Here is a 27,552-nt window from a genome sequence, read left to right on the forward strand (position 1 = left end):
TGCAGAGGGACACAACCCGTGATAGTCCACAAGGCCGCCGCAGATACAGTCCTGTAGGCGCATGCTACTCGCAACAGACTCGTTCTGTCTACTTTTGTCATTTACATTTTCCTACTATTCTTTATATATTTTTTACTTTATATGTCCCCAGGGCATGCACCCAGGGCAGACCCCCCCTGGGTGCTCTACAGATGCCTTCGCATCAATAGAAACGTGAGCGCGAAGATATACACCGTGAATTCATGTCTAGACTAGCTTGTGAATCTTCTATCGAATTTCCAGTCATTTCAGTCTGTTGTCTGGAGCAATCTTTATCTTGCGTTCGAGACTGTAGTCGGAGCATATGTGGACTCACATTAACACGGCAGAGGCAGTTCAAATACTGCAAAATATAATTTCAACGTATCTGTTTACTGGTATTTACGACGTTGTCAGCCGTAAACTACCGAGCAGTTTAGATAACTGTCAGTTACATAATGGACCAAGGGGGGTTATTTATAGTCCACCTTAAAGTTTTTATAAATGTAAGAGGAAATGAATTAAATTATAAAAATGCTAATTATGGCATCTAATGGCGCAGTAGTATGCCGACAACTACTAATTATTTGAGATTTTTAGGAACAAAGGTATTTAGAAAATCGTATGTAATGCAATGTTGTGGATACTTTTTCCCCACCCTTGGTCCTTCTAGGGTTAATGGATACAATTTTAATAACAAAACATTGTTTAAATTTTAATGGTGACGAATAAATCTTATTCTCAATTTAGGGCATATTTATATCATCTCAATCTCATTTTATAGCATTTATGTCATCTCAGTTTATTTAATGGTTTACATCTTGTTATATATATATATATATATATATATATATATATATATATATATATATATATAAAAATGTTGCCAACAAATTTTATTATTTATAGTTTTACGGTATTGGAAATGGTCCAAATTGCAGCCCTCTGCATTAATAACATGTCCGGTAAACGCATTTCCTAAATATTATGGTTACTATTTTATACCTTTTTATGAGGGTTATAATACTATATTTTACGTGGAAAGTCAACGTATACTATTAAGATATAAATATATGGTCCTATTTGTATTAAGTAGGTACTAAGTTTTGTCGAAAACAATGCATAGGCAATGAGTTTAAAACTAAAATGTACTTAAAATAGATAAAAATTGTTATTACATTTAGCAGTTTGAAGTATGTGCTTTGAACGAATCAGATGGACGACAATGCAGTACAGTATGCGCCAAAAACCACAGATCTTTTGTTTCTTTTAAATTATCATTGCAAGAAGTACGACCTATACTTTTTTTTTAAAGCATCATCAGTTCAGCTACAAAAATATAATGTTTTAAAATATACAAACACATTTGTAGATTTTTTAGTTGTTATATAAACTACAAGATTACTTAACATAAAACAAACGACCTATCGAAAATAAAAAGAAAACAAGCACTATTGTTCATTATTTATTGTCTAGTGAATTAAATTTGACGGTAGGCTTCATTGAACTTGATTTACCAACGGAATATTTCCGAATGTAAATACTTGTGTCGTTTTGTCTATGCATGGAGTTCAATGAATCCATCCGTCAAAATTTAAATCGCTAGACAATAAGTAGCGAACAGTAGTTGTCGGTTTTATTTTTTGTTTGCTGTTAAGTCGTTAGTGTTCTTGTTTCTTATACTTTTTTTTTCGTCTTTTATGAGTGGGAGTGGTCCAAATGTTCGAAACATACATCGGTCCTAGAAGGTGGGCAGAACCACCTTTCAGTCTCGGTTAAGCAGGATTCCTCCAGCGTGGCCACGATGATCGCCCGCAGGGGTTGGTCGGATATTATCGCCGTCAATGCCCTGATGAGACGCAACATCGGCACGGCATTCATCCGATTTCTCATTCACGTACAATTCTCACGCATTCTAGCACTTCTTACAAAGACTAAATTCTTCTATCCCTCAGTTCCTCCCTGTTCATGTTCAATCTCGCCCCTTTTTATTCTGTCTTATCTTCTTGCTTGGTCCTGGGCACCCTGCCTCCCTTCGGATCGCCTTTCTTCTTGTTCCTTTGTCTCCAACGTTCTCCTCACATATCTCTGAACTGCTCTCCACCGATTTGATGAGCTACGCAACTCCTCCATCAGTTCCGTGAGTAATTGCATTCTAGTTCCAAGCTCTCTCTCAAGCAGGCTCCTCTCACCTATCCATCTATCGCATACAAATAGAGTGTGTGAAACAGTGTCCGATATTCCACATCTTCTCAGGTTAGGAATCAGCGACTTCGTCCACTGCGCCACCCTTCTCATCTCGTCTAATTCTTCTTGCCACACCATTATGGACCTCTCCCTTTCTTCTTTGTTTAAACGTTCTGTTGCTATATCTTCATTTCTTTTTTCGTATATTCTTCCTCTTTCCTTCACCAACACGTGCCCGGTGATACACCCGGTGATAACTCCCAACGCCTCGGTAATTCTGTATGCACACGCCACCCTTAATAGACTCTTTCTATCTGTTCGGTTAAGCTGCTTTCTGTACGCCTTTGTTAAAATTGCAGTACTCCAGACAGACGCAGCGTAGATGACGACCAATTGTACAACAGAATAAAGGGCCCTCCTACTCTCAGTTTTGGGCCCTTCGATGTGGGGCATGATACCCCCCAACGCGGCGAATCACACCGTAGCTCTTAAAGTCACCGCCTTTACGTGCTCCCCCACTTTCCGTTTAGACTCAGAGTCACCCCTAAATACCTCACGTATTTCTTTAGAACCACTCTCTTTCCTCCACATTCCAATGTTATCCCGTCCCTTTTACTTGGTCCCTTGAGAACTATAGCCTCGGTGTTACCCGTAGCCAGCTCTAGGCCATGCATTTTCATCCATTCCTCGACTTAGTTGCATGTTGTGCTGTTTCTTATACTAAGACCGTGTGTCAAGTTGATATTCGTCGGTTGGTCTGTCCCACGTATTTTTTATCACAGCCACAGGATCTATAAACTTCTTTTATTGAGCCATTTTGTCTTTTGGGTTTCTTACTGTGGATTTGACAGTTTTCAAGAAAATAGTTTCATCACCATATGGTTTTCGAATATTTCCATATTGTTGGTATTGTTTTAGATGTAGTATTATTAATATTTATATTTCATGGTCCAATCAGGATGATTCGAAAGGCAGATACATTCCGCTGTGTTGGTTGAGTGTTGGTAGATTGTAAGTCACTCGAAGCCTTCTTCTACCATTCGTTTTCATGAGGGGTGACATTTAATCGCCACGTTTGTCCAGCGGATCTACGAGTTGTCGTGGATGAAGGGAAATGAATTTGAAGTGTAGACAGGATAATATTGGGGTTAAAACCTGGTTTCATAGAGGTGGAGAGTAGTGGAAGCTAGGAGCTCGTCTGGACAGAGGCGCTAATTCCATAACGTAGTTCTATGAGGGCCATAAAGTAGTTCCTACCGGCTAGATAAAGTATGGCATGTGGAGATAGATAGGTTGTATTCATATTAGAGATTTTAAAGATTGTACTAAGGTGATTTTTGTTGTAACTTTCGAGAATTGTATAGCATTAGTGTACCTTTCGTTTGCTCCTATTAACTTATCTACAGCAAACGTTAAGTCCAGCTTTTAAATGAAATTTTTTAGTGTTTCGTGTTTTATTGGTCAGTTATAATTACACGTTTGCTATAAATTATACTCAATAAAAGTGTATTCAGTAATTTGAATTATACCAGTGTATTTGAGTTTGTATTTATATACCAGATTTGATTATGCAATAGACACAATGTTATTTTAATAAATTTTTTTAGATCGACACAAACGCAGACCTTAAAGTGCCTCAATTACTGTTAGAAATGTTTCCTAAGCCAGCGCATACCGGTAACTGGATGTTTCTCATCCGCATAATCATTCCTATTTACATGGTAATGGCTTTATCCCAATTCATAGCTTACCTTTTGATCCTCATAGTAGGTGAGAAGGAAAAGAAAATCAAAGAAGGGATGAAGATAATGGGATTGAAAGATTCAGTTTTTTGGTATGTATACTTCTATTCAAACTTTGCTTTAAGCGTCGGACTGTATTTTATTCAATTATATCGATAGTATAACCGCCGATTTTCAAACAAAAACATTAAATAAACAATTTATTTTGCAATTTGTATTAATTTAAGTAAAACTCTTGGACTAAGAAAGTCTAAATATACTACATCAACTAGTTAACAAAGTATATGAAACAGCAACCCTTCCGCAAGACTGGTTGGAATCAATATTTATTCCAATACCCAAAAAGAATAAGGCCAATAAATGCTACCATTTTAGATTAATCAGTCTAATGAGCCATGCTCTTAGAATGAACTTAAAAGTTATTGATCAAATGAATATACATAAAATGCGAACAAACCTTAAGCGATGAACAGTTCCGGTTCCGTCAAAGGTTGGGGACCGGAGAGACCCTCAGGGAGACCCAGAGAGAGAGAGAGAGTTTTATAGATTATGAAAAGGCGTTTAACCGAGTAAAACACACCAAACTCATTGACCTGCTCACTAGGCAAAGGTTAGACCATTGAGAAATCACTTTTATTAAAAATCTGTATTAGAAACAGACAACTTCAGTCAAAATAGCCTGTGAACCAGGCTATTGAAACCCAAAATAAGCGATGAACAGCTCCGACTCCGTCAAAGGTTGGGGACCGCAGAGGCCCTCACGGAGACCCAGAGAGAGAAAGAGTTTTATAGTTTATGCGATATAAAGCGAATAACTCGAAACACGTGTAGAACAATGGTGGAATTCGAATTTATATATATATATATATATATATATATATATATATATATATATATATATATATATATATATATTTATATATATATATATCTTTAAGGTATATGACCGTTTAATTTAATATAAAAAAATGTGCACTCGTAAGTGAATGGGATGTTTTCGGTCAATTTGGAGATAAAAAAGACAAGAGTTGTGCTACTTTATCTATTTATTGAAGACGTTTCGCCTATTGTTCAAAAAGCATCATCAATTCATCTAAAAGAGTGTCATTAGCGATACATCTAATATGAAAAAACAATTAAGTAAATGATCTTACCTTTAAAAGATCTGTAGCATTAAAATGTTATTATTGCAAAGAAACATCAAAAAATTAATATACTAAATATATCAGCAAAAACACAGAAATACAGAACGCCAGATGTGATATAATATACTCTACTTTCTCCTAACATTGCAACTTCCACCACCCATTACTCTTCACTACCCTATTTCCCATATGTTACTGAAAAGCTTATTAAATTGTACAAACAGAACAATATCCCGGTTAAGATTGCTATCAATAATGCTAAGACTGCCAGGAACTTGTTGTCTAAAATTAAAACACCTCTTTCCTTTTTGGAACAAGTGAATGTAGTCTATCACATACCCTGTTCTGAATGTGATGCATGTTATATTGGTCAGACTGGCCGTTCCCTTAAAGGACGCCTTACTTCACATCGTAGTGACATTAAACTTTCTAAACATACTTGTGCCCTTGCAGAACATGCAATCAACACCAAACATACTGTGAATTTTGATGATGTTAGAATTCTCTGTAGAGAACGTAACCTTAATAAGAGACAATTTATGGAGATGTGTCATATTTTGAAACAACCTAATGCATTAAATAAGAGAACTGATATCAGCAACTTAAGCCAAATTTACCATGCACTAATAATAATAAATTGATTCTTCCGTATTCTACTTTTAATTATCGGTTTCTTCTTCAACTTCTTTTATTATATCATAACATTTATGTTGACATCTATAAAACTTTTCCTTCAATCTCACCAGCTGATTGTCATTTCTGACAGTCGAGCTTTCAAATACTTCATTTTCATGATATGATCATAACAGTCAAGAACCCTAGCCGTGCCGTTGTTAATATAACAATTCAAAATTGACAATTATATTTTTTAAAAGATTTAATCAATCAATGTTTTCAAAAGTGAAATTTAAAACAAATTAGTTAAATTGGGAATCTTTCGGCGTTCTGTGTTTCTGTGTTTTTGCTGATATATTTAGTATATTCATTTTTTTGAGGTTTCTTTGTAATAATAACATTTTAATGCTACAGATCTTTTAAAGGTAAGATCATTTACTTAATTGTTTTTTCATATTAGATGTATCGCTAATAACACTCTTTTAGATGAACTGATGATGCTTATTGAACAATAGCCGAAACGTCTTCAATAAATAGATAAAGTAGCACAACCCTTGTCTTTTTTTATCTCCAAATTGACCGAAAACATCCCATTCACTTACGAGTGCACATTTATATATATATATATATATATATATATATATATATATATATATATATATATATATATATATATATATATATATATATATATATATACGAAGGAACAAGAAGTCCAGAGACCTCTCTGATAGTAAATTGCTCCTGATGATGAGTTGAATAACTCGAAACACGTGTAGAGCAATGGTGGGGTTTCCGATTGAAATGAAATGCAATCTTTTACTTTCATATATATATATATATATATATATATATATATATATATATATATATATATATATATAGACTAGTAAGTGGGATATCACGATTTTCGGTCAAAAACGATCTATTATCTCGTCAACTCCATATTTCGCCAATGTTTATTGGCTTTATCGGGAGTGAAAGAGTGATAGCACTTGATAGGATATTCTAAATTAAACTCAAGAGTGTGATTTAAAACGTCCTGTGATGTGCTGTTTTATATTTATCTAGATCTAAAGCCTATTTCGCGAACTTTACTTAACTTCGCATAGGCAATGTCACTAATACAGTAATTAAAAATTGTTTAACAATAAAACTAAAATTAACTAACTTTAATTGAAAACTTAATATATGTATTGATAAACAAAAAAATTCAATGAGCTAGCTTGGGTAAACACAATTTGGTTATACTGTAACTAGAATCCGATTAAACGCGTCTCACTTGACTATTATTGACGTTGTTAGAAAAGTTAATTTGATCTCTTCGATAATCAAAGAAAAAACAATAAGAAAATCAATTACCTATATTTATTATGTGTGTATTACATATGTAATTTTTTTTCAATAAATAAATCAATTCGTAATTTGTTTTATACGACTTGATGTATTTGGAGACATTTTTCTAGTAATTTATTTAATAAAATTTTATTGTTTTAGGTTATCATGGTTTATAATATACGGAGTTTTTGTACTATTTTTGTCAGTCGTCTGTGTAGTGCTTTTATATAGTCTAAAAGTATTTATACATACAAATTTTCTACTGATATTTATTTTGATTGTACTCTACTGTTTTTCGATTATCATGTTTGGATTTATGATAACGCCATTTTTCGATAAATCGAGGGTAAGTAACTATATGTTGTTGATTTTAATATCTCTATTGTACTTAATAATTTTATTTGAAAAGTGGAACGACCTTAAACAGTGATCTAAACATTATCAAAATTTATTAAATATGCAACATTAGTGTTGTCTTTCCTATCAATAAAGATTTAACAATAGTAAAAAACTGTGCTGGAAACAAGACGCTAGGTATGAACTAACGACCAAGTCGAAAACAGCATTACATAAGCAGATGCCAATATGCTTCTATGCTATTCGTAAGTACTATTCAGAATGCAATTTAAAAAAAAAGCCACCGAAATGATAGCAATCAAGAATAATTAAATTATTCCGTTGTCTCTAACGATAAATGGAAAGCTGCTATAATAGGTACCTCATTTAAACTGTTGTGGATGTTAAACAAGGTTGATCTTGAAAGATAAATGTCAGTGATAATTTTATTGAATGAAGTATATTCATTTTGATTCACATTTCAATCTACAAAGAAAATTAAACCTTATAAGAGGTTATAGTCAATATTGGTTTAGGGAGTCAATACATGGACGTTCATTGTAATATACTTAGACAGCAAAAATGTGGAGTAAGAAGGTCTACAATAAATAATTCAAGAAAGATAACTTTTATTGATGAATAAAAGCAGAATATAGTGTTACGGTCGACATCTGCTGACGAACAAAAAATACTCGTCATTTTTTTAAATTATATTTCTCCATAAGTTTCTATCTTGTGTCATATCAATATCAATCCCCTTTACCAACATGCCCTACCTTAGAGCCTCTCCCAGGTCTTCTTTGGTCTACCTCTTCTACTCTTTCCAACTTTCACATCACCAATTCTTCATATTGGGTTGAAGACGTTGGGTCAAACGTCAAACCACGTAGACATTGAACATGTTCAAAATATCTTAACCTATGCTCTCTGATTTTGGCATTAATTGGTGCCACCACTAGACTTCCCCTAATATTTTTAATTTGTGCTTCCACTCATCCATCTAAGCATTGTCATTTCTGTCACATGCATTCGTTGTTCCTCTTTCTTTTTAACGGCCGACATTCAGTTAAATACATCATAGCTGGTCATAAGGCAGTTTTATAGAATTTTCCCTCCAGTTTCATAGAAACGTTTTTATCGCACATCACATCACTCGATTCATTTTACTTCACCCATCCCACCCTAATTCTATGCATCCATCTCAATCTATTTTCCTAAGTCTGTAATACCGATCCTAGGTGCTTAAAACTATTACTTTTCACAATCATTTCACCGTCTAAAGTTATTATTTTATTTGTAGTAACTTTTAAATGAACATTACAAAATACTCGTTTTTGTCCTACTAAGTTTTAAACTTTTTTCCTCATTAGCTTGTCTCCACTGTTCCACTTTTTGATCTAAATCCCTTTCAGTATTTCCTGACTAATTTCCAACACTAATCATCAATATACATTAAGCTCAAGTGAATGTTGCCCTGTACTTGCGATGTTACCTGATCCAACGCTAATGAGAAATATAGAGTAAGCACCGAGCCCTGGTGCAATCCTTCTTTCACATCAAAGTTATCAGTCTCTCCCACACCTGTCCTAATACTAGTTATTACCCATACCTCGCAAATGTCTCGCACAATTTTTACGTGTTCACTAGAAATTCCTTTCTTATTGAGCGCCCATCACAGAATCTCTCGAGGAGCGCTTGCTCAAGATCAATTAATACCATATAAGCGTTTGTTTGTTTTTTCCTCAACTCCCTTATAATGAAAATTGCATCTGTTGTTAAAAAAAAATACTAGATGTTCAATTTGATTATACAGGGTAAATTAAAAAGAAAACGCGTCATTGCAAAAAAAGTTATTCTAGATGAGAAACATCCGACAATGGACCGGGCTACACTTTCATTAATGGAGATAGCACTTGAAGAATATTTCCTGTATATTGTGCTCCTTTTCAGCAGTCCAGGGTAATTTTTATGTAAAGAGTCTGTTTGGATTTCTGCCTTAGTATGGTACTTAAATTTAATTTATCTTTATTACCAGAAACAACAAAAATTGTTCTTTACGTAGGTCCTGTTGAAGCTGGCGCGTGTCTTTTTAGTCAAATATGTTGGATATAGTTTTCATTTTTGAGAATTACAATACAAAGATATCGGACACATTCTGCTTCCAAATCTGTTAGAGTTCTTTAATAGATAACTAGAGAAGCAAGATGTATGACACACGTTGTAAACTATGTATTCATACTTTAATAGCAAATAAAGAAAATGTTAAAATTAGTTGAAGAAGATTGACTGCGGTTTATCTTAATATTTTTAAATCTTTGTTCGACAACATTTTCTTTAAGTAGAACATTCCCATCATTGGCTCATGATAATAAATTCTCACATCAAAATCGTCTTCAATGAAATATTTTCTTTAAGTAGAACATTCCATCATTGGCTCATAAAAATAAATTCTCACATCAAAATCGTCTTCAATGAGGTCCTGAATGGGTACCCTACACATGCATTTTCTTTTCTTTTAGTGTTAGAATAATCGATGAAAATCTTATGCAACATTTGGTTGCTTTCCGACTAGAATTATATGATTTTTTCTAAAACTACTGTATTATATCCAATTTGGGATCATCGCTTATTGCATTGGCAGTTGTTTGTTTATCTGTCTTACATGTACAAGCTCCTCGAACTGTTTTTCTTTAAGCAGCAAATTTTCTAAAATTTGTCATGAAATAAATAGGTAACTTCTTTTTGTCCATTGTGCATTTCGGTTAAATGAACCATTGTTTTACTCTGCAGTTAATGGAATTCAAACGACTATACACGACACTGACAAACTTCAATTGTGAACACAGAACTACTGTCATGCAGTCGGGCAAAAATTTGGCAGGTTAGACGTTTTAAATTAAATTAAAGAAAACCATTTATACTTTTCTCTTTATTTCATACCAGTAAAGAGGAATGCTGTAATAGTCTGTACTTACTTTTCCATTATCGAATCCTAAGGTGTCTTGAACCGAATTAAAAAGTAATAATTTTTTTTAATGTTAATTTTAAATCTAAAAATATTTAATATTTCGGAAACAATTGAAGATAGGTATAAAACATTGTATATTAAATAGATTTCGAATATTCTGATTTATCCAAAAATTTGTTTAGTATACAGGATATTGTATTTAAAATAAAAAGTTGGGATCGACCACTGTTACATGATACATCCTGTACAAAAAGTTTTTATTGAAAAAAATGCGCAACTAAAAATGTGAATGGACATATCCGGGAGCTTTTTAGACACACCCTCTTTATTTGTAATGTAGATCATTCCATTTGGTTGATAGACACTGTATATTTTCAAATGTATTTTTTTGTTTTAGACTGCCGGAATATTGAGCAATTTTGTAGTAATAATAATGAGCATGTTTTATTTTGTACAAGTGTTTTTGAAAGATTCAAACCCAATCGCTTTATGGTTTATGTCTCTAATAAGTCCATCGGGATTTGCCCTTGCTATCGACAATGTAAGTATAAACTACTTTTATTTATAGTATTGTACAGAGAAAGTATGCGCTTGTATCCGCTTTAATTTCTATTATTATTAAGAATTTAAACATATTAAACTTTATCTAACCGAAACTGTCAGATTTTCCTTCGCAAGTTGGTATCTTCTAATTTACAGATTGCCATACTTTGTGGACATTTGTATAAATGTTAGTTGGTTTCTGATTTGCCGCACTCGGATAAGCTGGGCAGGTCACCGAAGTAGTTCTATCTAGCCAGATTATTTAGAGTATATTTATAGAGTATATTTAAGCTCTTCCATACCTTTCAGTACATATCTCCACCACCAGGTGGTAAGGCCAGTGTGTGATGACTGCATTGTGGTAGGTAGCGCAGTTTATCCTTCCACATATCTATTCTGGCTGTGCTTGACTGGGTGTCTAATGGAATAGAGCTATGTAGAAAAGTCTTTCTCGATTTTAGTCTCCTTCTTGGTGGTTGGGGCCCTATGGGTGAACCTTATTAGTATCCATGTTATTTCTTTCAATTTTGACTCCAGTAGTACGTTTAATGCGCGGAGGGGCTATACAGGCGAAATATTGAAGCTATTGGAGTTGATCTTAAGCATCCCGTAATCATTCTGCAGGTCTCGTTTAATGCTGTATCTACTGATTTAGCGTGTGCAGATTTTTGCTAGACCCGGCAACCATATTCTGCTGTAGAGCAATATAAAACTAGAGCTGAGGTTCTTAACACCGACAAATTGTCTCCTTATTTACTTCCAGGAAGCTTCTTGAATTTTGCGTTTAGAATTAGTCGTGGCTATGCATGTTATAAAGTATTGGAGACAGGACGCTTCCTTACGGAAGCCCATTATATATTGTTATTATAAGTTATATGTTTATTTCCTATTATTTATAAATTACGTTTTTTTTAACATTTATTCGTTATGAAAGGAATACAGGACACATTAAACTTTTTCGTTGTTTTATTTTATTTATATTGATTACACTATGTTGCCCTTTGCTATGAACATAATCTCGGTTCATCGTAGCTGATTGATACGATATTGCTAATTTTTGCTTTTACATAATATCAGTACGGCATCTTTTTTACACAATACCTCTAAATATCTGACGCTTTGCATGTTCTGTATTTTTAGGTACTAAATGTAGATAAAAGTAAAAAGACAGTTAAGATTTTATTTCACGTACAGTACGTCTGTGTATCCTCGTATACGTATTTTACCCTAATAGGGATCATCAGAGACAACTATTCACAGTCACTCTGAAAGTGAAAATAAATCTTTTCTGTCTTAGGAAGCAACTCTAACATGGCTTTGTATAGACACAAATAGCGACATCTGATATTAATAGTATCTGAATTTGGTTTCGAAAATTAGTTTACGGATTCTAATATCAGATGTCGCTATTTGCGTCTATTCGAAGCCATGTTAGAGTTGCTTCCTATGACAGAAAAGATTTATTTTCATTTCACTTTCAGAGCGACTGTGAATAGTTGTCTCTGATGATCATTATTAGAGTGAAATACGTATAAACGGATACACAGATGCACTGTACGTGAAATGAAATCTTAACTGTCTTTTTACTTTTATTCCGATATACTCTGTACGAGTACTAGAAACCAAACTCGCTGAGGATTTTTGCTTAGTTGAGGAGACATGGACTGCAATTTTTAGATTCCTCATGTCTCTATTAACATCTTTATCAACGTCTGTTTTGCCTTGCAATTCTTAGAAGGCACAGATTAAAGCATAAATCTGAATTTGGTTTCGAAAATTAGTTTACGGATTTTAATAAATGTAGATATTTTATTCTTTATTTTTTTGTAGGCTATCGTTATGGATTTATCTGGAGAAGGAGTAAATATAAGTAATATTTGGTCAGGTCGCGGTGTTCCTTTTGGAGGTAGTCTAATAATGATGGCAGTCGATATTGTAGTTTATGGTTTATTAGCATATTATTTAGACAGTGTTATACCTAGTAAGTACCTAGTCTATAATATTTATTTAATACACAGTTGTTTATCATTAACGTAAGAAATAATGTATTTTTGAAACGCATTCATTTAATGTTGATTTTTTATTTCAGGTGAATATGGTATAAAACGTCCTCCATTATTTTGTTTTAAACTATCATTTTGGTTTCCTAAAAAGACTCTTCAAAAGGTAAATATAAGTGCAGGTGTATATACTTTACATTTAATAACTTGATCGTTGGAAATTATACATGTACATTATACAAAGCAAGACATTTATAATACTGCTAGTAGATCCTCTTGTGTCCCTAAAAAGGGTATAAATAGCACTAACCGTTACTTTTATTGAATTATTTGATCAATTATACTTGCTTACTTATACTAAATCGGCACACATAAATGATGATTACCAGCTTTTGTCTAAAAAGGTAAGAGAATAGGAAGAAAAAGAACTACCGATTTAATCACTGTCATTATGAGAATTTTTGTTATCTAATACATCATCAACTGAACAAACAAGTGAAGCTAATACGCAAATCAATGTTATTTTACAAGAACTCATCTTCTGGTCGTTTTGGCTATGTTAACAAAATGCACAGAAGTTCTAATTTTCACCAAGTACGAGCCCAGAGGTATATGAATTGGACCAAAACCAATACACAACACAATTTTGTTTTTCTTAATTAGAATTTATTTAACTATTATAAATTAAACGGATACGAAAAAGTAATGTCTGGCGCAAATTAATTGGACCAAATATTTAGTCAGCGTTACCAATGTGTGGAGTCACCCTTATGATTTAAAAGGCATCAATTCTCTTTGGCCTAGTAGGCATCGCCTACTTATGTTTGGCAGTAATTTGGTTGAAAGTTATTCCAAATTTCCTGAACTTTACCCTTTAATTCAGGAATTGTGTGAACTGGTGTATTACTGAATCTTAACTTCTCCATTACTGAAGGTTTGGCTATAACTACAGAAAATTGTTCTCTATCTTGAGCTGTTCTTAGTATCGAATGTGTGTCCAGCCTGTCCAGTCTCTTACATTCTTCAACCAGGAGCATTTTCCTGGACCTCTTCTTCCTTCCACTTTCCCTTCCATTATAAGTCGTAGGAAGTTGTATTTTCTCCTCTGTAAATATGTCCTAGATAACTCTTTTTTTTGTTTTTAACTATATTTAGGAATTCTCTCTCAGTACCCAGTCTTCTAAGCACCTCGTTGTTGGTCACGTGTTCTGTCCAAGAGATCTTCAGCATCCTTCGAAAAACCCACATCTCAAAGCTTCATATGGCCGCCAATTCCCGATTTCTTTATTCCATTGGCCATCGTTAAGACGTTCGTTATATCCAGCCCATTTCCATTTCAGTTTACCTGCCTGTTCGACAGCATCTTTTACTTTTGTTCTATTACGAATGTCTTCATTGGTTTTATGGTCTTTGAGTGAGATACCCAGAATCTATCGTTTCCCTTTTCGTGTATTAGTATTGTTTTAGTTTCCATTGTTCGGGTATGTTGCCTTCGAATTGACATTTATTAAATAGTATGTTTAGATATGTGATGGCTTCTTCTTCGCCTTCCTTCAGCATTTCTGCTAGGATTCTATCGCTTCCAGGAACTTTATTCCTTTTTATTTCTTTTACTGCTCTTTCTATTTCTTTGTGGCTTATTTTGGGCATCACTTCTGAGTTGACATTTCTTATCTGCCTTCTCAAATTCTGCTTTGAGGAGTTAGGGGATCGTTTCTGGAACGATACAGATCGGCATAGAAATTTTCAATTGAGTTTGCTATATCAGATTTACTTTTTTCTAGTTGTCCTTGTTTATTTTTAATGGTTATTATGTTTTTCTTTCCTAGTTTTGGTTTGGTGCATTTGAGACTTCGGTTTTTCTCTATGACTTGTTCAATACAGCCTTCTTGATGTTTTCTAATGTCCTCTTTTATCTGTTTGCTTATTTCTCGATTAAGTTCCTTAAATTCTGCAGTGTCTCTTTTGTTTTGCTTCAGAAGATCTTTTCTTTGTTTCAGCATGTTTTGTGATTCTACACTTATTTTGGATTTTCGTTTTCTGTTAGCGGTTGCCACTTCTGAGCTTGCATTTAATAGATCGTTTGTTACGACTTCATTGATTTCATTTAAGGTAAGTGTATCTAGATTTAATACTTTCGCGGGTTTTAACTTGCTTTTATATTGTTCTGTATTAGATTTTAGTTTATCTGTGTCTATATTCCAAGTTTTTCTAAATTTATTTCTATTTTTATTATGTTTTATCTCTAATTTGGCTCTAACCATTCGGTAATCGCTACTTACTGACGCCGTATTTATTACTGTTACGTCCTGTATATCTGTTTTGTTACACAGTATATATTTCGTTCCGAGTTTTTCCGTCTGGGGATAGCCATGTCCACTTTCTTGGATGTTTTATCTTATAGAATGTGTTCATAGTATTTGTGGGCTTGTAGGAAGTTAACCAAGGTTTCTCCTATCTCATTTCTAACTTCAGAGCCGAATTGTCCTATATAGTTTTCAATTTTTTCCAGTCGTTGTCCGATCTTAGCGTTGACCTCTCCTATTATCATCGTATACGTGTTGTGATAATTCGTGCTAGTTTCTGCAATTTTCTCATAAAATTCGTCTATCTCTTCATCGGGATGTACTGCGGCTGGAGCGTATACTTAAATAATTTTTAGGGAGATGTTCTCGTTTACGTTTACATTTAGCCTAATCATTGCAATTCTTTCAGATATTCCTACGAATTGCTATGTGCCTATTTCTTGGAAATTAAAAATCCTACGCCATCTAGGCTTTGTTTTTCTCACCCTTTGTAATATAGAACGTTACCGGACTCTAGTGTTATGCACTCTTCCCCTTTTCTTTTTACCTCTGCTAGACCTATTATGTCCCATTTTAAGTCCTTGATGTCTTCTTCGAGTTCGTAGACTTTTTCATTTTACTTAAGGACCTTATATTTAGAGTTGCGATGTTCAATCGTGTGGTTTTTAGCGATTTGGGTATGGTCTATTCACCTGGGGACCCATTCCTTTTGTTTTAGATATCGCCATATTCCTGTTAGGAGATTTTTTAGCCTTAAAGCACCACGCTGGCTAGACGGGTTGGTAAGTGATTTTATACAATCCCTAAAATCAAGGGATTGCCACTTCCGCCATCCACACCGTACCGAAGGACGAAAGGTCCGAAAGGATCCTAAGCAGGTACTAGTTCACGAGTCAGGAAACACCTGAAATCTGCGAAGGGCAGGGATTGATTCATTTTCCCTGATAGGACTATCCAAAGGAGTTCCTACGCGCTACCCACGTGTAGGAAGTAGTAAAGAATTATATACTGTTGATTAATTGGCAAAACCAAATAGTATCAAATATGTAAGCTTAATCGAAACCGTTTAATTTATAATAGTTAGATAAATTCTAATTCAGAGAAATAAAATTGTGTTGCATATTGGTTTTGGTCCAATTCATATGCGACTTAGCTCGTAATACGCCGTAAAAAATCTAGATTGTCTACTATTCCTATATCTTCATGTTCAAAACCCATATCTTCATGCATAGGGCCAAACAAAGTAAAACAAACAAATTATAGTCACACTCGGGTTAAAGTCGGTACGAAAGATTTTTGGATAGCAAAAATCAGGCAGTACTATCTCTTGTCTACCGTTATCCTCTTTTATATATAAATCGCGCCATTTTTTTCTTAACAATCGATACGTAGTGTAACAAAATATAATGTGTTATTTTTTAGGTTCCCCTTGCAAACGGAGAAAGTTCAGAACACTCATTAAATAATACCGACTATACCTTAGACGTTGAGCCGGTTCCCAGAGAAATGCGAGGGAGGGAAGCAATTAAAATTGTGGATCTTTATAAAACATTTCAGGTAATTTAACTTTCTTATTTTTTGGTAATAAGACATTTATTTGATGATAAGAAAGTCGATTTTATATTATATAAAATATGTTTCAGCATTGTCAAAAACCTGAAATCAAGGCTGTGAACGGAATCAATCTCACCATATACGAAGGGCACATAACAGCTATTTTAGGTCATAACGGCGCAGGAAAAACTACTTTATTTAATATTTTAACTGGATTAACAGCTCCTTCTGCTGGCACCGCATATATTTTTGGACATGATGTCAGGTAATTAGTATATTATAATTATTTAATTAATGAACATTTATCTTTGAATGAATGACGTTATATCTTTTTTCCAGCATTCGATATCTCACAGAATAAAATACAGTGTTTGTATAAATTGTTTAGTATTCATTGTGTAAATAAAGACATACATATTTCCTCTTTAATCACAATATATGTGGCCTCATTTGAAAGGAAAGAGGATTCGCACTATAACGGCACAGCATGAGCGCATCGATTAATCATTACGGAAACACGAACATCAAAAAAATTGTCTCTAAAAAACCACTTTAACAATTCAAATTGTCCTGACTTTGCGAAAATGCGATGCTGTCAGAACGATTAACCTTTCTGAATATATACAGTTCAGTATGTAGTTCCAGTTTTTGTTAAAAGCTGTTTCTGTGTTGTTTTTCTATAATACTCTCTAAATGTTTTGTACTTACAGCTACTCCGTAAAAGTATATTGGAAAATAATTCTCAATATTTTCTACATACACTACATTTTACATGAATTCTACAATATATTCATCCACAAATGGAGAACTCATAACCTCCAATATTTTTAAATATTAATTATTACCAATATTTTTTAACAAAGTTAGTGCACATACCTCTCAGCGTCTTTGATATATATATATATATATATATATATATATATATATATATATATATATATATATATATATATATATATATATATATATATATATATATATATGCTATAACTAATTGTCTGATGAAGAAAATCAATTTTTTAAGTCTACGAATCCTCGCCACTGATTAGTATATATTTCTGTACTCAGTAAATGCGTATAAAATTGCAGATCAAAGAGTCCATATAGAAAAACTAAAGGCTACAAGAAACGAACTCAATAGAGGGATTTTTGGATCATATTTAATAAGAAAAGGGTCTCAGGATATATCAAATTAAAGAGGAGAGGTCAGAGATTATATGGACATTAGAACAAAATATGTGGAGCCAAAAGCCTAAATTATATCTTTGGCATGATAGAAAGGGGCAGGCGATTTGTGTATTATAAGCACATAAAAAAAGTTGTTTAGAATGTACCAAATAACCCTGATACACCCTTAGAAATTTAACTGAGATGAAAATCAAATAAAATTGTGGTTTTTAAAATAGCAGTCCAAAAAACTATGGAAGATATACAGACAGAAACATCAGAAGAACGATAACAGATTAGAAAAGTCATGATAATGTCGGAAAACATTTGAGGACTATGTAAGAAATGACTATATATTGGGTAAAAAAAAGGATGGGACTTGGGCATTTATTCTATCGCCAAGGGACGACGCTAGAAGGGTAGTGATAGTAGCATGATAGTAATATCTCGCGAGAACTAAAAGGGATCGAACAAAAAACTTTTCGCAATATAGTATATTCATATATAAAATGTTAATAAAACAAAATTTATTGTAGAGATCCGAACGACATGGACGCAATTAGACGAATGACAGGCGTTTGTCCTCAACATGATATCTTATTCGATAATCTGTCACCACGAGAACACCTAGAATTTTTCGCGGCTGTAAAAGGAATCCACCCGTCGTTGATAGAATTTGAGGTTATGAAAACACTCCGTGATATCGATTTAACGGATAAGGCGAATTCATCGAGTAAACATTTAAGTGGAGGACAAAAAAGAAAACTATCTATTGGAATTGCTATTATAGGGGACCCTAAAGTGAGTATTTTTTGTTACTGTTACTTATTTACTAATAAAACTATTTAGCTCTTTAAAAGACATGTACGACTTAAGTGGGGAGATGGTCCGTTAAATTTTTATGATTCTTTTGTTGTCCTACATTATTACAATAATACCGTGAAAAACCGAGTGGTATTTTTACTTAATATAATTCGATAAGCAGTGATAAAATCATATATCTAAAGTCTCAAATGTTCTAATGTTACGCGAAAATTTGAGCAATTGCAAATAGTCGTAAGTAAAAGGTGTAAAAACCTTTTAGAAAAAAAAGGGCCTAAACTAAAATCAGTTGACTGATACCTTTGAGACCCTACACAAAACGATACTACCCGCAACGTCCTGATGTTTTCGAAAATTTTTTGACATCCCAATTCACCAAGGGTTCAATAATATGGAAAGAGTTTCCCCTAGAGCTCCATACTTTTGATACCGTAGGTATCTGGGATAGGTGAACTTTCCATTGGCTGTGAGACCCTGGGTGTGTAGGTTAAATATACAGTAGGGCCTCGTTAATCCGGAGAGGCAAAAACAAGACCCTTTGCGGATTATCGAGGTATTCGGATTATAGTATGCCATATTTAATGGTAATAAAACATATGTTTAACCTTAGTTTCTTTAATCGATTTTTAAATTACAGTATAAAGAAAAATGCAAATATTCAAAATTACCACCATGTAAGAAAAACAGTGAGTTCAAATAAAACATTACTTAATTTTTCTTTAAAAAGTCCGTAATGCTCTGCTGTTTATAATTTGCGCACTTTATTTCAAAAGCCCGATCTCTAAGCCGTCGGAGGAACATAACTTCGTGGGTATCGAATTCGTTTTCTTCAGCCGATCTGTTGAAAATTTGTCTTGAAAGCTCCTACTGCCTCTGAACTATCAAACTTTTTCGGAGGCGAGAACTTCAACGCTATTGTCCTCATCTTGCTCATCGTCGTCACACATAGCCGCTCGTACAATCTGCTCATCAGTTAACACTAGCCAAAAGAAAAACAGTGTCCTTTAAAGATATCGATTTTAATGTGTCGAGGTTGTCAGAACATAATGCACGACAGTTGATTTGAAAAGTGATTTGCGGTAATTTAACTTCATATTTTCAATAACGTTCTGATTCATTGTTTGTATACAGGCCGTGGTGTTAGTTGACAGGAACATTGCAAAAATGTTGTGGTCTTCAGAGATAATTTCATCTGCTGATGGATGATCAGGTCAATTATCTAACAATAAAAGTTCCCGAGGAGGCAAATTAAGATACAAAAGATGGCGACGAACCGCGGGAACAAATTCAAACTTTAAAGTTAGGTTTACAAACTTTAAGATTTTGTCTTTGTTTTTCTTTATCTTTGTTATGTCTATACCAAACCTCCTAGCAATGATAAGGTAGCTGTCATCTTATCTAACATTTCTATAACCCGCAATTTATCTTTTATTGTTAATGTTGAATGTTTACGTAGCGGCGCCATGATGTTAGCTAGTGCGCTAAATTGACACTGTACCAACACGAAAGGCGATAAACAAAAGATTGACGATAGGTTGGCTCACGGCAGCATTTGCACCTTCACACGCGCGCGATCTCCATTATTGCCCGGCTGGATTACAGCGACCACCGAACAAGAAGGCGTCCGAATTAGCGAGACCCTACTATAGTAATAATCATAAAATAATAGTGAAATGAATCGTATATTCCTTTAAGTGGTTTTTTTCAATTTAAATGCAGCATATATGTTTTTTAGATTGTTATATTGGATGAGCCAACAGCTGGTGTAGACCCTTATTCACGAAGGCATATGTGGTCAGTTTTACAAAATAAGCGACATGGTAGGGTTATTTTACTGACAACGCATTTTATGGACGAAGCAGATATTCTAGGTAAGGATAAATTTTTGCTCGAAACACAATTTTTATTTTGCTAAGAACCTTTAGACGCTCAGATATAATGGTCTTATAAACCTTCATACTCCGAATTTATTGAACTCAATTATGAATAAAAGTTTAAAACAAGTTCTCAATAATTAACCAGTGACAGATAGTTTTTTTTAATCATTGGAAAACAGTAGCTAATCATTTACCATTATTTATTTATTATAAATTCATTAGAAAAATCCAAAGAAAAAACCTGCTAACATGGTTTTGACAACAAATGATTACCCATTGTCATTTATTCCTTCTAAAATGCATTTTCATTGGAGCAGCTGCTCCATTGCCATTTATAAACAAGGAATTAAATGCAAATCTGAAAAATGTGTTTTGGCAAATAAAAGTTCTCCAAAATGTGAAAGTGGTTATCTATCATGTAGTTGAAAAAATAACTTGTTGTAGTTGTAGTTGAACGTAGATGAAGTAGTTTCAGGCCATGTTATGTTCACGTGCTTCGGGAAACCCCACCCAAATAGGGGGAAAATCAAAGTTTATAAAAGTCCAAAAAAACTAAAATAAAAAACCTTGTGTTAGCAACTCCATAAATTTTAAAAATGTCCTTATCATGTTTGGTCAGAATTACAAATAATTACAATGTTAAGAGAATACTTAGCAGATGGCAAGAAAATGAATATAATAATTATTAAATTAATTAGTTAAATTAAATTAAATATCCTATAAAAAAAAAGAATATTATAGGACACTAAATATTGGTGAATATTAAATATAAAGAAATCAACTCACCCTAATGAAGATTTAACGATATAAATGAGTTTTGGAACAGAAATTTCACTTTAAGTAGATGAAAGATTGTGGACAGTTGTTTACATCAGGGCAAAGTCCCTAAGAGCTGGAACAACTCTAAAGTAATCTTATTACACAAGAAAGGTGATAGTCGAAAATTGGAAAACTACAGACCCATTAGCCTACTGTCACACCTGTTTAAAATACTCACCAAAGTCATAACTACTCGACTAACAAGGAAATTAAACGAATACCAACTATATGAACAGGCAGGTTTTAGAAAAGGCTATTCAACTTCCGATCACCTGTTAACCACAAAAATATTAATAGAAAAATGTAACGAATACAAGTTTCCAGTTTTCCTAGCATTTGTAGACTACGAAAAAGCTTTCGATACCATAGAACACACGGCCGTAATAAACGCAATGAAAAATTGTAGAATAGACAGCAGATATATTAAGTTAATAAAAGAAACTATGAACCAAGCTACAGCTACATACTACCTAAATGAAAATGAACACATGAACCCTGTACCATTAAACAGGGGAGTCAAACAGGGAGATACTTTATCACCCAAACTGTTCACCTTAGTTTTGGAGGACGTTTTTAAAAACCTAAATTGAAAATATAAGGGAATAAACATCAATGGCCGCTACCTCAGTAATCTACGATTTGCAGATGACATAATCCTGATAGCTACTGACCTACAAGAAATGCAAACCATGCTTTTAGAACTACATACCGAATCTTCTAAAATAGGACTGAAAATGAATTTAAACAAAACAAAAGTCATGCACTCCGAAGACACCGTGACAATAATAAACGATAAAGTTATAGAAAAAGTTGAAGAATATATATATACTTAGGACAAAAAAATAATACTAAATAGGGAAATTCAAACTGAAGAAATAAAAAGAAGAAGAAAGTTAGCTTGGGCAGCATTCGGTAAACTGAACTATATACTCAGAAATCAACAAATTCAATTACATCTTAGATCTAAAGTTTTTGATGCATGCATTATTCCGATATTAACTTATGCGGCACAAACATGGACAATCACAAAAAAGAATATGAATATACTTAGAGTCACTCAACACGCGATGGAAAGAGCAATGCTAGGTATATCACTTAAGGACAAGAAAACAAACACATGGATAAGACAGAAAACCAAAGTCACCGATGTGGTGCAAAAATCATTAAAGTTGAAATGGGAATACGCTGGACATGTAGCTAGGAGCGATCTAAACAAATGGCACAGATCAATTTTAACCTGGAGACCATACCAACACAAAAGACCCAGAGGCAGACCTCCTATGAGATGGACAGATGATCTGAAAAGGACTGCCGGGAAAATTGGCTACAAGTAGCGTACAATAAAAAACAATGGAAAGGTAGACTTGAAGAGGCTTATGTTCAGATGTGGACGTGAATGGCTAGACGAAGAAGAAGAAGAAGATGATGATGAAAGATATAAAAAAAAATATATATTCCACTTCTGCATTGACATAAAACTGACATGACAGAACTCGGAAGTACAGTCTTAAATACAGTTGGTTCAGTTTAACTGATATTAAACACTTTTTCTATTCAATACTATACACAAAAAAAGATATTACACCTTTTTATCATGGCCCTGCAGTCTGTTGACTGTTTAGGTAAAGTAGTTTCCCGATTATTAGTTACTCTTTATATTGTATATCAATTTTCAAATGAAGGAAGTCGTGGTATAGCAGAATCTCATATTTTATTTTATAAAAATTGCTCAAAAGCTGCGGATGTGTTATTTGATAGTTTTTATTATTGACCACCAGTTGCGTCGAGATTTAAATTACTCTCTGTCTAGTTAACAGCTTCATCATGCCTAGTAATATTTGTTATCTAATTTTCAGCTGATAGGAAAGCAGTAGTGTCCAAAGGCAACATAAGGTGCTGCGGAAGTTCTTTGTTCTTAAAAAACAAGTTCGGAATCGGCTATCATCTGACGCTTGTGTTAGAGGGACATTCTAAGGAAAACGCAATCAACAAACTAGTAATAACGCACGTACCTAAAGCAGAAAAAGCTCGAAGGCATGGAAGAGAATTAAGCTTTATACTACCTCATAATGCCGTATCGAATTTTGCTTCTTTATTTTCAGCGATAGAACAGGAAATTAATAATAAAAGTAGCAAATTAGGTAAGTCCTTTCTATGTTATATTTTTACAAAAAAAACTATTTAAAACCTTTTATTTAATCTCAGGAATTTGTTTTTAAATTTATAAAACTTATTCTATTTGATATTCAAAGGGCAATCAAATTATTTTAATAGCTACTGGTATTGAGTAATTTAATCTGATGTTCTAATTATTGTTGATTTTCGTAGCAAGCGCTATATTGTTGATGCCTTACTTTTAACAAAAATAATTTGTATAATGCTCAAATTTTTTTTAAACCGATGCTTACAAAGTACACAAAGTTCTGGGCACAACGAGATGCCGCACATGTCAGTCAGGGCACAAGATTAGTAAATGTTTCCGTAGAAAAAAACTCATTAGTGTTTTGTTACCTGGAATAAGTCTTTCTACTTAATTTAAAGCAAACGTAAAGGTTAAATTTTGACTGAGGTTGAAAAAGCAATTTGGCTAAATACTTACTCGGTGCACATGAGTTAAGCCACTAAATACCTGGGTAAAAACCATTTAGATGGTACAAATATTAATATGTCTTACATTTTATTTAAAAATATGTTGTGAAGTTCGAGTATTTCTCATATAACCTACATGGCAACGTAAGACTTCCATTAGGGGTTGCTGCTACCAGCAGACAAGGGGAATGCAACTGTGATAATGGATAAAATTCAAGATGAAAACAAAGATATAACAACAAACGGGCCATATACAAAATTAACAAAGGATCCAACAAAGCCTATGGAAAACAGAATATATAGAACTTTATTCAAGTTTGAAGATTATTTAACAAATTATCAAAAAAGATTAATTACACCTCATTACAGTAAGACTTCTTATTTTTATGGAGTACCGAAAGTTTATAAAACGCATATACCACTTAGACCTATTTGTAGTACCATGAATAATTATCCTTGTAGTGAACTGTCAAAATTGTTATTAAATATTATACAACCATCTGCAAATAAAAATGACACATTTATAAAAAATACACATTTTTTAAATAAATTATCGAATATTGAATTTAATTCAAATAATATTTTAGTAAATTTTGACATACATAGTTTATTTACAAATGTACCATTAGATAAGATTGAATATAATCAAGACAAAATTAGAGAGTGATGATACATTGGCTATTTTCAACTAAATAATGAATTCTATAAACAAAATTTTGGTCTAGCAATCTGCACTAGTTTATCTCCATTATTAGCCGATGTATTTATGGAACGTTTTGAAACAAATATTATTTCTAAACAAATTTTAAAACCCACATTATGGTGGAGATATGTAAATGATGTGTTCTTAATATGGCCTAATGGTTCAGAGTTGTTGGATACATTCCTGAATGAAATAAACGATAAAGAAGAGACAATAACATTTACCATGGAAAAGGAATATAATAACACACCTAAGAACGATACTGGATATGAGACTCAGCTGTCTAGAAAACCAACACACATCAACAGATATCGAAATTACAAATCAAATCACAATATCAATATTTAAAAGGGAATCATTAAACCTTGCATGATAGAGCCAAAATTACTTATTCTAACGAAAATTCGTTATTAGAAGAAAAATATGTGTTAACATCTGTTTTACTAAAAATGGTTATCCTTTATCGTTTATAAATAAGGAATATTAAACAATCGACCGAATAGAACAGAACAACTTAGAACGAGATCCTATAGCATACACAAGGAATAATACGAGAAAAACAACAATACCATACATAAAAGGATTATCAGAAAAACTTAAAAGGATAGGAAATAAATTCAACATTTCAACAACATTCAAAACAACAAACACATTGAGATCTGTTTTGTCTAAAACCAAACCTAACAATGAACAAGAAAAGACAAAGAATTGCATTTATAAAATACCTTGTGAACGCGATCAGTTTTATTTAGGTAAAACATCAAGGCCATTAAATGTTAGAATTAGTGAACATCAATCTTATATTAAAACTACAGAATTTGATGGATCTCAATTATGTAAACGCGTGGGAAAATGAACATAGGGTTCAATGGAACGATTCAAGCAAAGTCCTAAAAGAAACAGATGGTAAAAAAAAATCAAACAAGCGGCTCTAATCATGCTAAATAAGACCAATTGTGTTGCAAATTCCTCGGCAGAATGCAGTAGGATCTGGTTACCCATAGTATAAGAGGATGTTAATAAAAACAAAATACCACTATTAGTATGTAAGTAACATATCGAGGATACATCATTTATGTTTTTTAAATAACATTCATTTAAAATCAGAATTTGGTGTTTATTGAGGGTAAATTAAATGTAAGACCAAATACTTACCTGTGGGGATAGTATTATAAGGATTTTTTCCTGGTTTTTCCTCATGATTTACTATGGAATCATTAACAGGAGAATTTTACTGCCATCATGGCATGTGTAATCGAATGAGCTATCTTACAATAAAGTCGTCCCAGGAACGCAATTCAGCAATATTAGCAATATGATTTTAAAGTCGTCTACTTTAAAATGTATAATATATGTCTGAATTGTCAATACAAATGAGTCAGATAAAATTAAATTATTAGAAGAATTTTTCACCAAGTAACAGAAAACAAAATTTGTTAAATTTATTAATGTTTGTATTTTGAGAACGATTTCCGAAGTGGAAATTGAAACGTCAAAATTTTTTTTTAAAGATGCCACAAGTAAATAGGTTCAGAACTTCATTGCATTTGAGTGACAACACATTTTCCATATGATGTGTGCGATCTCCTTTTTTGATAATTTCATTTTTAACATTTTTTGAAAACAAAATCCGAATTGGAAATTCAAACATCAAAACAAATGTAAAATATAATTCTCATTACAATAAATTGTGGTTTAATGCATATAAAATAATATTTAACTGAAATATTCCACAAGAAAACAATTTCAGAACCTCCTTAAGGTCATTTCTGTTGAGAAATTTGTAATTAATTTGTAATGTATCAACATAGCAATAATACATATAATAACTATATTCTTTAATTATAAAGAAAACTAATAAGTTCAGATCAACTAAAACCGCAAAGGTAACTGTATTATTTAATGATAGAAATCAAAATGTTGACCAAAACGATTTTGTAAATTACATAATAGTTAACTACATAAGGAATTTTTAAACACTTTTTTTATAGTTACACAACCTCTTAAATATTACCTCATACATCAATAAAAAATTTAAATTGTTTTAGGAATTTCTAGTTATGGTGTCTCGATGACGACATTGGAAGAAGTTTTTCTTCATTTGGAAAGGGACGAAGAAACGGAAGAAGATACTGTAGACAATCTGTCGAAGAAAATAGTGAGAAACAGAGCACTAAGTAGGAGCCTTAGTCTTCAAAATAAGAGTACGAGTTATCAGTCTTTACAAAATGAAAGTAACAATGCTCTTATTCAAGATGCCAAAGGTACACTATATTTTATGTATTGAAGGGTATCGTATACTATAAAATCGTATATTATTTTTTCATATTTGAAATGAGACACATTACGTGATCTCCCGTTATTAAGATTCGTATCGTACTGAGTTTATGTCAGTTTCGGGAAATCTATGGCTTATCAGAATATAATATATTGGTTTTTGCCTAGTCTTCCATCTTGGGGTGATTTTCACGTGTACAGACTTCTTTCTGGAAGTTAAAACCAGATATTTGCGATGATGAAGTCGATTTCTTGACAAAATTTGATCAGACGTTGACCCCTTTGATTTCTCCATTAAGCCAAAGTTTTTCGGTTATCTTGTGCTTTACTATCTATTTAATTTTAGAATTAAAATCTCCCATAAGTATAGTTTTAAGTTTTTTTGTTGCGTTTAGCACTTCTTCTATTTAATTGTAAAATTCTTCGATTTCCTGTTAATCTTTGTCTGCAGTGGGAGCGTGTAATTACAAGCATTAAAAACAATGAAGAGTGGGAAAAGTCCTGGACCTGACAAGCTTCCTATAGAAATCCTAAAAATTCTAGATG

The 27,552-nt window shown here is 33.0% G+C and overlaps 1 protein-coding gene across 3 annotated transcripts in view; it reads left to right on the forward strand.

Moving 5' to 3' along the window:
- Positions 1–27,552, forward strand: part of LOC140437409 (cholesterol transporter ABCA5-like) — a 150,315-nt gene that overhangs the window by 87,585 nt on the left and 35,178 nt on the right. For all 3 annotated transcript variants that reach the window (XM_072526920.1, XM_072526923.1, XM_072526924.1), the window contains exons 6-16: positions 3,813–4,039; positions 7,205–7,391; positions 10,747–10,890; positions 12,723–12,873; positions 12,982–13,058; positions 16,621–16,755; positions 16,842–17,017; positions 18,456–18,720; positions 20,477–20,612; positions 23,294–23,578; positions 26,778–26,993. In XM_072526920.1, the coding sequence (XP_072383021.1) occupies positions 3,813–4,039; positions 7,205–7,391; positions 10,747–10,890; positions 12,723–12,873; positions 12,982–13,058; positions 16,621–16,755; positions 16,842–17,017; positions 18,456–18,720; positions 20,477–20,612; positions 23,294–23,578; positions 26,778–26,993 (1,999 nt within the window). The remainder of the gene's footprint in view (positions 1–3,812; positions 4,040–7,204; positions 7,392–10,746; positions 10,891–12,722; positions 12,874–12,981; positions 13,059–16,620; positions 16,756–16,841; positions 17,018–18,455; positions 18,721–20,476; positions 20,613–23,293; positions 23,579–26,777; positions 26,994–27,552) is intronic.

Source organism: Diabrotica undecimpunctata, chromosome 3 (assembly GCF_040954645.1).
Source record: "Diabrotica undecimpunctata isolate CICGRU chromosome 3, icDiaUnde3, whole genome shotgun sequence".
Classification (NCBI taxonomy): domain Eukaryota; kingdom Metazoa; phylum Arthropoda; class Insecta; order Coleoptera; family Chrysomelidae; genus Diabrotica; species Diabrotica undecimpunctata.